Source organism: Neopsephotus bourkii, unplaced genomic scaffold (assembly GCF_033783945.1).
Source record: "Neopsephotus bourkii isolate Nb327-2 ecotype Australia unplaced genomic scaffold, CSIRO-AGI_Nbou_v1 NB_13, whole genome shotgun sequence".
NCBI lineage: Eukaryota > Metazoa > Chordata > Aves > Psittaciformes > Psittacidae > Neopsephotus > Neopsephotus bourkii.
In genome coordinates this window covers 299,987-311,991 of record NW_026900530.1, presented here as the reverse complement: position 1 = coordinate 311,991, position 12,005 = coordinate 299,987, and the positions used below count along the sequence as shown (strand labels likewise).

The 12,005-nt window shown below is 38.3% G+C and overlaps 1 protein-coding gene across 1 annotated transcript in view; it reads left to right on the top strand.

Annotated features, from left to right (window-relative positions):
• The window catches only part of NKD1 (NKD inhibitor of WNT signaling pathway 1), a 110,188-nt gene that overhangs the window by 63,599 nt on the left and 34,584 nt on the right, over positions 1-12,005 (top strand). The window contains exon 4 of the mRNA XM_061369702.1: positions 5,993-6,050. Coding sequence (XP_061225686.1) covers positions 5,993-6,050 — 58 coding nt within the window. The remainder of the gene's footprint in view (positions 1-5,992; positions 6,051-12,005) is intronic.

Genomic DNA, 12,005 nt, shown 5'->3' with positions numbered 1-12,005 from the left:
ATGTGTATTGCCATATAGTGTTTTTCTATATGGTATATGCTTTGATTCTTAATTGTATTTATAATGTAACTTTCATAATAGTGAGGTTTTGTAATATATACTTTATCTGTGTAAGGCCCTAGGTATATAGATTACTTATGAATAAGGAAGGAAAGGAAGCTCTTGTTTTAAATAGGGCACTGCAATACAAAAGTGTATAGTTTATTTGAAAAAGCTTACGAGGGAGAGCTTCAAGCATTTTTGAAAGACAATATTAATAGGAAGGTTTCACTTCCAAATGCAGAGAGCCAAATGAATGCCCAAAATGCATTCTTATCTTTTGCCTATAAGTAGTGATCACACAAAATTATGTGCACAAACCTCCACTTTTATCTATATTTGACTGCCAGGGATTGTATGTGTGAAAGCTGCTAACCTAGCAAAATGTCATATCCAAGAATGTCTTGACTACAAACAGTTTGTTTAGATGCTTACTTTATTTTGGAGTTTTAAGTCTGTCTGAAAATGATATTTGTAAAGAATGATGATCAGATAACTGAGTATCTACTTTCACCTGCATTATCTTAAAATAAATAATACCAATTTTTGAGGTGTGACTAGGTTTCCTACCAGGGAAGTGTACGGTTGAGTTAATCATAGTCACACACAGCTATGTTTCTAGTCCATGGGAAATTTCAGGTCCCCAAATGGGAACTAAGTTCCTTCCACCATTTTTTTTTTTTTTTTCCTAAAAAATTCTTTTACCTCTTTTTCTTCAGGTCTGGACAAGATTCTAAAAGAAAAATAAAGAAAATAATATTAATAACTGCTTTGGGGTTTGGATAGTTCTCCTGAGCCATCTTCAAGGGAATGGGTTTTTCAGATCTGCTAAGGACTCAGTATATGAAAATCAGACTTACTTGTGGAACTTGTTTCCTGCGAGTGAGACTGAAGCTTTCTCAATAGCCACTTTGGAGCTGACAGAGCTCTCTGTCATTTGAGTGAAAGGCCAAAGGGCATCTTTATTCTCTTGAACCTCTATATCTTGGGATTGTTTTTTGTCTACATCAAGAATGAAAGTTTGTGCATAGGTGCACGGCATTCTTGCCGGCATCTACTTTAAAACCATTCTAAAATCTACTTCACAGATACTAGAGTTACTACATATTTTGTCCCTTGCTGTTGTGAAACATGTTCAACTTTGTTCTTTCCAAAAGTACTGGAAATTTATTGCATCAATATGAGAATAAAGAGAGAAAAAATTACATGTTTCACTCAGCTGGTTCAAAATAGGGAGGAAAGATTTCCTGGTTGATAATTTGTCATTTTGCACTTGTTTTACTTGGGGAAAGTGGTGGATATGATACCTTGATAAGAACTTCACTTAATCAGGAAAAATGCATATTTTCTGCCAAAAATGTGGAGAATCGAGTATCTTAGGTTAAATCAAAGGAATTTAATGAGACGTTTGAAGAAGAAGAGGTAAAACAACTTGTTTCTACTTGAGAAGAGCAATACTTTTTTAGAGAAATGTTAATTAACATAATATCAACTGGGATGTAATACAGAGAGTAGGGCGGTCCAAACTTTAAAAATGTGCTTGTTATCATAATAACCTACTTAAATTAGAGGTTATCCTTTGATACATCTAGTTACATCTGTGAATGTAGCTGTCTCTACTCACACCAAAAACAAAACTGTATTTAATGTCACGTTAGTCCAAATATAAGTTACTAAAATATGCGCTCTGCATTCTGTAGTTTTGGTTCTTCCGTAATGGGTGTCATGGAGAGTGGCCTGAAAAGGCAGAGCCAGGACAAGTAGAAAGAGTCATACTTATGAGCAAGATCAAAAGAATCCGTGGGCATATGGGCTGGAGATAGGCTGAGGAGTTGTGAACACAAATGCAAATACAACTGTGTAGAGCCTGGAAGGTGAAGGTAAGGATTTTAACCCCAGTGTAGAAGGAGAAAAGGAGCCAGCAAAAGCATCAGAAGAATAAAGTGATGTTGGCAGAACAATGGAATGGTAGCATTTTCAGACAGCTGGTGAAAAGGAAGTGAGTAGCTGGAAGCAGCAGTGCCTGGACTCTCCAGAAACTTGTACCAGTAAGAAACTGTCCAGGGTGGTTAGGGCTGATACTGGGGTTAAACAAAATAAATTTCCCAGCAAGTTAGAATCCATTGAAGTCTGACATGGCAAAGGTGGGAAGCGAGTGATAATTGCCTGACTTGTAACCAGCTGAATAGAAGCCCTGGGGTGTGGGAGCTCTTAAAGATTGTTTTTCTTTCTCATCTATGTGTATACTCAGCAACATTTCTAAGGGAGTTGCAGTAATTAACTCTTCTCTCCACCTCCACACTCTTAAATCTGAGTACAGCAGCACCTATCAGAATGAGATATGCAGGACACAAGGCTTGCTCTACCCAGGCCAGGCAGCCAGCTGTTCAGAGTTTTGAAGCAGATGTTTGAGCCTGAATCATAGTCATTCTGTGTGATTTGTGATGGTAGCTGACAGAGGCCAACTTATTTATCTGGGAAACTCCCAGAGAGGTAGAGACGCTTATTCTAGATGGGTTCCTGTTTAGCAACCTATAGAAATAGCACGCTGGAATAATCTTTCTGTGTAAATATTTCTTTTCTTTATTCTCTCAAGTGCTCACTGACCTCACTTATATAGTATTTAACAGGGTACATCTGGTTTTGGTTTTTTCATGACTCAGTGTTGCAGTTTGAAAACGCAGTGTTGTGATTTAAAACATGTTGTCAAGACAGTGATATACAACTACCTATGACCTAAATGTTGTTGCTTTTACTCTCTGGTTTCACTGCTGCTGCAGGCCTGGCTCCTGCAGCTCCGCAGGGTGTGGGGAGGCCCAGCCTGGCCAAACAGCAGAGCCAATGCAGGTTTATCATCCCCTCGAGCCTGTGTGGCCTTTGTGCTCCAGCACACTTCTCCTGATTGTTAAGTATCTCTACCTGGCTATAGCACTTGCTACCCACTGGAATTTCTTGAGCTACAAGTTCTGTTTTATGCATTTTCTCTTTCACTCTAGTCCATTTTCTGAACTGGAGATGCAGGAGGTAGATGCATTATTATATTCATGTTAAGGCAATTTGTACAGGTCATAGGGAAAGTACTCCATTATAGGGTACTGGCTACAGTCAGAATCATTTTCACTGATACTTGTTTAGCTTTTGTACTTTCCTTTTGAGTTTACATACACCATTTACATACACTGTCCAGAATCCTTTTCTCAAGCAGGTGCATTTTGATCTTATCCAGTTTGTGGTATCTGTCCCGGTGCTGCTAAAAATATTCAAGTAACTGTCTTGCAGGTTTTTTGACAGAAGGGATAATCGCAGTAAGATGAATGATAGTTTCTTTTTTTCTTCATTTTTTCCCTGTAAAATCTTAACAGCTGCCCACACCTCTTGCAGTTACATATCTCTCTAGAAAGATAATACATGTCACAATCTTGCATACACAGAGGAGCACATCTGAATCAGAGAGATAAATTCCGCTTAAATGTGTCACTAAAATGTTGAAATGATAGTGTCATCAGTTTCAGGATGGATTGTCAGTTTGTGCTATCTAAGAGTTATGTTCTGGTTCAACATAATAAAAACTCTTTCCTAGAATTTGGTAATCTATAATAATTTGGTTTAAAGCAGAAATACTTACTGGAAATTTTCTTGCATTAGGTTACTACTTTGACTTAAATAAGTAGGAGATGGAGAAGGAGTAAAACTAGACTATAAAATATATTTATTTAAGACCCATATAATGATTAAGAGTAAGAAAATAAGGAAGCTAGCTTAACGAATATTACTGCTTTCTGCTGTTTTACACTTCCGCCTTCCACTCTTTTCCATTGAGTTACTTGGTGGTGCATTTAACATCAACAAATGTATGCTCATTTTTAAGTGATGTCTTTTGAAAAAAATCCTAAAACTAATGGCTTGTGGGTTTTGTGGAGGATGAGACTAATGACATCATTTTAACAGCTGATATTTGATACTCAGATGCACTGTTTGCTTTGTGAAAATTTCAAGAGATGAAGGCTACCAGCTACCTCTGAGGAGGTACCTCGCAAGTAAGATCATACCTATACATTGCATATTTACTGATCAGTCTAACAGAAAATATTTTTTTGTTTCCCAAGACAGTGGGAGGGAGCAAGAATTCTGAGTTTAGTAAAAACCAAACAAACCAACCAACCAGTTATTAAATATTTAGCACTGTGGGAGCGAGCAGTCACTTCTCTGTATCTCATTATGAGAGCAGTCAGAGCTGTACTTTCAGAGCTTCATGGAAAATGATGACATGGGGGAATTCAATAAACAACAGTATAATAACTTTTATAAGGCCTGGAAATATCATCTTCTTGCAGAAATATAAGTTATGCCAACATGTAATGGCTCCTTTTCATTCACTGCCCATTTCTTCCATAATTTTTAATGTAATGATTGATATTCATCAGCACATGCTCAAAAAAGAGACCTTTTTATTGGAACAAAAACTCAAGGAAACAAAATGTTTTTTGTTATTTGCTTCTTAGAAAGCTAAATCCAGAATGGCAGCTTTTATAGCAGCATTGTGCTGTGCAGAATCCTAGCATTCTGGGCCAGGTTGCCATCATTTCTCAGAGCCATTTGATCCTGGAGTTTTAACTTTATTTCAAGGTATCTGCTTATGAAAAGAATGGTATTTGCAGGATTTCTGGGCTAGCTATCCAATAGCATTTGTGAAATCTGATTTTTAAAATGCCATTGCAGAAACTGATACTGAAGAATTCCTAAGATATGCTTTTGTGGCTTAGTTACTTTCTGATAACTAATCTCAAAGAATAACATTTGGGCATGTGGAAGGCAGAAAAGAGTCTCTGTCAGCTTTTTTGAGAAAAAGAGGTGAACTCTTTTTATCAGATTAAATTGCTAAGCAATAAAGCTAATGGATACAACCAAAGTTTAATTTTCACAGGTTATTCCCTTTATTTTTACCTTGTGCAAAAAGCTCTGAATTGTCACGTTGCATTTCACAGGTTGATGCTGAGAATGCTGGCTCTGTGTTCCTGGTATATTTTGCAGGTGAAAAAGTGGCAATGAGCACAGCACACCAGCTTTTTAGGACCATATCCTTTTTTATCACTGTTTATCAGTGCCAGAAAGTGTTTGTGTAGAACTCAAGGAGCCAGACTGTAATGTAAACTCAGTGATGATATGGTGATGCCAGAGCCTTTGGAATGAATGGGGAAAGGCAAAACATGAGAATAGCTGTCACTGCTTATGGTTTAGGTAGAGGTGGGGACTGGAGCTGGAAGGGTCTGCTAATAAGAGTGTAAGAATGCTCTTCAGGGTCTTTGTAAGTGGGATTAGCTCCAAATCCCACTGATGCTCTACTTGAGCACCATTAGAGAAATGTTTTAGGGGTCTGAGGTAAGATCATCTGCATATCTATGGCATCTGCTTCTGTATTGTTCTAGACATCCTGTGGCTAACAAAATTTCATTAATTTCAGGATTGAGGGATCAGGCAGCTCTTCAGAGTCTGGTATCTGCTTTTCTTGTGTGACCTCTGGCATATAAAGGTTTTCTGTTTGTTGGTGGAACCAAGTGATAACATTCCTCTGTGGGCAGTGAAGGGCTTATTTCTCCTTTATCGTTTCTATTTGGAGTTCTTTTATCTTGCTTGATTGACAGAATGTTGAAATGCTAAATATTAATCTACTTTGTAAAGGAATTTGAATATGAGCACTTATTTTTCTTTCCCCTGTACAATCCAGTCATCTCCATTGAATTTTTGTCCTAAAGTATGTCAGAGCATTGTAAAATAAAACAAAATTCATTGACTATCACTCATGAAGTGATTGAATCACTTCCTGGAAAACAACTTCTCTGCTCTCGTTAGTGGTTTAAGTTAGTCCTAATTGAATTAAATAAAAATTCTTAACACATCAACACTTTGTATAGTACATTTGTGATTCTTTCTTTTTTTTTTTTTTTTCCCACAGGATTTATCTGGAGAAAGCTACAGAGACACTATTGGTGATGAACACTTTCATCTAGAAGGTATGTAAAGAACAAAATTCATTGGTTAATATTAAGGGATATGGGAGTACATCAGTGAACACTGTGTGAATGCATATATGAGTGTATGGTTCTTAGTACACTGATGTGTCTTTTGCCTGGCAAAACTTTTGAAGTGGGAATAGGGCATTGTTTCTGAATCTCCTACCACTGTCTTCCTAGTATCAAAAAAGTCAACCAGCTGGATCATAGGGACCAAGTGGTTTAATTCAAGGTCTCACAATATTTTCTAGGTACTTTTTTTTTGGCAGTAGTAGAAGTAGTGAATATCACTGTGCCCAGCAGAGGTGGTAAACTCAATCACTGAAAATGTTAGCACTGGGTTTTGTGATACATTGCACACCCTTCAGGGTTACACAAACCAGACTCAGGAACTCCTGCATTAATTTCTAATAAAGACCAGAGACTCTTATACTATACATGTCTCTTGAATATGAATGGAATCATTATTGCCTCAGAGAACTTCTTCTGAGGCTCATTTGATCTCTTCCCCTATGATCAGGTCTCTCCTTGAAGTGGAGATGGAATCGTTGTGGTGGGAAGGGCCTTTGGGGACCTTGAGTATGGACAGAGAACATATCGGAGGTACCTTCAACACCAGTTGGGCAAGTGGGGGTTGATGAATGGAAGAGATTAATTTGAGGGCATTACTGCTCATTCTGTTAAAAAAAACAACAAGAAAATGAGACTTCAGAAACCCTGTAGTGTTACAAGTGGTTGGGGCTGTGTGCTAGGTTTGTATTATAGACTAGTGGAAATAATATGCCTAATTTATTTGGAGCAATGAACTGTGTCAAGCTTAACTGGGAAATATATGCCCTTTTATAATCCACTCATTTGTTTCTGGTGGCAGAGAATTCTGTCTAAACAGAACTTGAAAGATTCTCTATGTTAAGAATGTCTGTCTTCCAGTTCCTTACTTGTGAAATGTATTAGTATACTGTGTTTCTTGGATCCCATGTTTCTATCACATCTGTAGTTTACAAAGAATATTCCCTAGTATGTGTCTGTAACATACGAGCTCGAATTCAGCTCTTGCTTGTAGGCTGTTGTTAAACACAAAAGCAGGATATGCTTGCCATGATGGAGTCAGTGTTTGTTAGAAGCGTTTCTGTATTTAACTTCAAAACAGTTTTCCTTTCTGCTCATAGTAAGATATAACTCAAAGAAAAGGCAGGGTTTTAATTTTCAGAGCGATAGGAGAAACTACTTAACACAGTATATTAAACATCAGTAAGGTGAATGATTTCATATTCTTGTGTCTCTAATTATTTCTTCCTTTGTGTGTAGAATTGCCTTGCATAGCAGTCATAGTATCCAATGTATGTTATTTCCAAACTAGTCATCATCAGGACTATTTATGAGTGTAAACCCTTTTAGGCTACTATAATTTCAGTCTTCCAGCAGTTTTACATTATTACTTCTGATGCATCTCATTTCCTATGAAGCAGGTGAGTAGTGCAGACTAGATTTAGAACAGGTGGTCCTTTGTGTGCTGCCACTGGGGAAGAGCTGTTTGGTGTCTTTCCGGCTAGGAGGCAGGTAACTGTTCCACCCAGTGCTCAGGCAAACACATGCAGATTGCCAAGGCTTGGTCCTTATTTCTTCTGTTTTCAGATCTTCCGGCTGTGCTTCATGCTAGGGACACTGTTAGCCACTTCCCACTTGAATGGGTCATTGGAAATCTTCTAGTTAACAGATGATACTAGAAGCATTGTGTTAAAGCAGGATGCTTTCACCCTTTACACATAACTTTGTACATTTTACAAGCATAACATATTTGGATGATTCTGATAGTGCTAGCATAAACTTGTGATATTAGCATAAAGTGAGGCTGAAACATGATTTGATACCTTTGTGAGGGCACAGCTTGAATTTTATGTGGCTTAGGTGCGCGATGATCACTCAGCTCTTTTCTGCATAGAAATGTTTTGTGTGAAAATGTACTTAATATTCTAGGAAGTATATTAATTTTCTATCAAGTTGTTCTGCCCTCATTTTACTACTTCACAACCTTTACATATACAGTGGTACAATACATGTATGTTGCATTATTATACATTCATGTGTCATAAGGTAACATCAACATCACTGAAAAGTAGTTTCAGAGACAGGGAGCTGTATCACACTGAAACATGGTTGATTGGACTAAGCACACAAAGAACATGAATAACAAAACACTCAAACCCAGCTCTTACCAAGTACCAGGCAAGTGTCTAATCAATGAACTGTATTCTGTCTTCATAAATACACAGTAGGGATGGAAAAATGAAAAAGAAACATTTCTCAGATTTGAAAAAAAGCACAGCAGGTGCCACAGTTCTTTTAGGTTCAGGGAAAGTTACAGCCTCACCTCTAAGACTTTACTGGTGAATAAATCTGAGTTCTTTAGAAGACTCTTACTGAAAAGACAGAGTGGCAATAAGAGAAATAATTGAATTCCTTATTTTGTTTTACATAGCCAAGTTCATTACCTTTTTTTTTTCTTCTCTCTCTCTTTTCCCCCTCTTAGCCGTCTGAGCAGTAGAGATAAAAAGAGCTCTCTTTGCTGGATTTAACTTCTGTGTTGTTATGTAAAGCTTGATCAAATCCTTTCGTCTTAACAGACTTAACTGGCCAACAGCAAACGGCCCGGGATTCTGGGATTAAGATTGTATTTGGTAAGAGGACTGGTGCATTAGTGCTTTTTTCTGAACTATAGAAAGAACAAAGTAAACATCAAAAGCATTAAGCCATGAGAGTGGATTGTTGACTCAGTGTTGCTGCATGACAAGAGGTTAGAACTCAATAGCGGCAACCCTGTTTACTGAGTGCTGTGCAGAAACAGTTTGGCCAGTACTGTCTATTATATCCAGCACCTGCCTTTGATTTTGCTGCTGGGCAAGTCACTAAATTGATTTTTTTTCATTTTCCCTTATATGGTCAGTGATTTCCTTAGATAAGAGACAACAATGGAAACCTCATTTTCTTCTTATGTACTACTTACCCTGATTCCCTTCTTTCTTTTCATTAATAACTGAATAACTGGGCATACTGGATACAGGTTTTGTAGTGCCTTCATTTGCAACTTTCATTCTGAGTTTATCAGTGTTTTCCCACTGCACTGCAAAGATTGTCATTTGCCAAACTTAGAGTTCTTGTGCAGTCTGCTGTGGCTGTGTACAAACTTCTTGCACTTGAACTTTCTTGTCCAGCAGCTTCTGCACAGGAATCATGTGTTTCACCACTCTTCATGTCTAGGATAAAAGAGCTTGTGATTTCTCTTCCTTGTCCCTAGATAGAATAGTAGGTCGCTGGAACTGAATGACTGGAGGTGGCTCTGGAAGAAATCGCAAAATCTAGAAATGACACTGGGAGATACTTTTCATTTAACTTGGGGAAGCTGAAGTGGCAGGCTGGAATTGAATGTACCCTCAAACAGCAGGTCACTCTTCATTCACTTGCTATCAGTGTGTTCAATAATGACATCCAGGTTCTCTCTCTGCTCTTTAAGGTGTAAGAAGCTTTTCAAGTAGTCATTCAAGAGTTCTGCTCTTGTTTTCCAGAACTTTCTTCACCTCCTTTCCCTTAATAAATGATCCAGGGAAAAGGTAATTTTTACAGCTCTTTAAAGCTAAGAGCTTTCTTACCTTGACCACTCCATGTCTTTATGAAGTTCCTCCATCTTATGACTTGAACAGTTCGCTTTTCAGAGCAGGCTCTTTTCTCCCTGCTTGTGACATCTGAACCAGAAGGAGGAAAATCTCTCTCTGACACAGACTGATTGTGGGAAAGGGGCAATTTCCTACTTGTCCCAATACAAGCTTCTTAAAGCCCAGTGGGATTCAGTTATCAGTCTACTTTTAGAGTTCAAGGTGAAGTCTTTATGCTCAGGAGACACCTAACCTATCACCCCAATTAGTTATGTGATAATGTGATTTCTCATGTTACTCTTCTTCTGAAAAGTATGACTTAAGTGTTTCTAGTAACCAGAAATCTTGCATCTCTGTGTGATCCATTTAGTCCTGTACCTGTCAGAGGGGCTGCTTCTTAATGCTGATAGCAATCTATTCCCTGTTTCATTTGTCAGGAGAAGGTGATGGCTTGATTATTATTCTCTCAACAGAAGACTGGAGAGAATCCAAACCTTCCCAGTGAAAGGTCTGAACATGATATCCAAACATGATATCTGAACATGATATCCAAAGTCCTGCTGAAAGTAGCGTCAGAACTTGAGCTGTATCAACAACCCCTTTTTTTTATATGTTTCCCAAACCAGATATCTAGATGTAAGATTTTCCCTTGCCTGGTATCAGAGAGGACAAAATTATTCATGTCATCTTCTTGCCTGTAAATATTGGACAGCCCTCCAGCAGAGTTCAAAGCACATGTTGTTGCTGAAAAAAAATCTATCATATCTGTAAGAGAACTATTTGTAGCATTTTCACACATTTACAGGACATTATGGAATTTCTAAACCTGCAAGGCATGCTGTATTCAGCAAAGGAGAGAGATAATTAATTCTATTCTTAACATTATTATCTGTTTTTCATATCCTGATTATATCCTGTTTTTCAGAATGTTGCCAAGGTATGGTACTTGGGCCCAAATTGTTTATAAACTTGTCAGCAAAGGAAAACTTGAATAATCGTCATTTTAACAAGTGTTAGCTAACTTGTTTGCCTATGAGACCATATTTACCATAGTTAGATAATCTCGCAGCTGTAATACAGTAATGTGCTGAGCTATGAATGGGTAGTAAAAGGCAGTTATTTCAAACTGCATACTCCTTTCTAGTTAATGCCTTATGAGAGTTATTTCATTTCTTTTCTAAGGCTTAAATAATTTTCTGTATATTATGTACATGAAATTCCAGTGTATATATAGAAAAGATATAGATTGCATCTTGCACACAGGCAAAGCTGCTTTATCTCAGCACCACTGTTATTACCTGCCTAGCACTCCTGACACAGGCTTGGTGCTTTGCAGAAAATGAGGGTCCTGTCTCTGTCATGTTAAATCAAATATCTAATAATCACTGACTCTGCAAACAGAGTGCTAAAAATTCTACCTTAAAAGTGCTCTTATGGTCAGCTTTGTGGGATGTTATATGGGAACTCTGCATTTTAATGACTTGTTGCTAATCCTGCGCACTTACCATAGGTTTTCTATGCATGAGTATGTGCTATGTGATCACCTCAGAATGGTGTTCACTTGCTCAGTGGCTGTATCTTTCTGGCTGCCAAGAGGTTTCTGCTGTACCCTTTCCTACTACTCAGTATGACATGAAACAACTGAAAAAAATCCCCACCTCCAGGGTGACCCACTGGCACAGCCACCATTATCTGCCAAACAGCTAGTCCCTGCTGAGGCTGGATGCTGATAAGCTGGTTACTGTGAGCTGGAAGCAGTACCAAAGAACACGCCAGGATGGGGGGGAAGGAGCATTGGAGAGTGCCAAGAGAAAACTGCTTAGTTTGGCAGTTAGAATAAAAGTCACCAAAGAACATGAGACTGGTAGGATTAGCAGAAGTTTTCCTGTGGTCGTGCACAGATCCAGGAAATTGTAAGAAGCAGGTAGGCTGTTTGCCATGAGTGGGAGGAAAATCTTATGGCATAAGGCACTTAAAAAAAAATAAAAAGAAAAAAGGTAAAATTGTACAAGTGTTTCTTAACATTAGCTGTTCCTTGAGGGGGGTTGGTGTTTGGATCAGAAGTTTTTGCTTCTAGAGCTGCTGTTTCAAGTGCAGCCAGGTCAGCAGTGATGAAAGACTGTTACCATCCAACGGTTGCCGATGGCCTCTGTGTAATGAGTTAGTGGTCTCCAGGTGTTTCTAAATGGACCTTTACAGTGTCTAACAGCTCCCACACATGTTGGCAAGCAGAGCACAGAAAGGCAGTGAAAAGTAGGCTGTTATGTCACCTCAGAGGGTGAGCTTTCCTCCTCAAGCAGAGCTG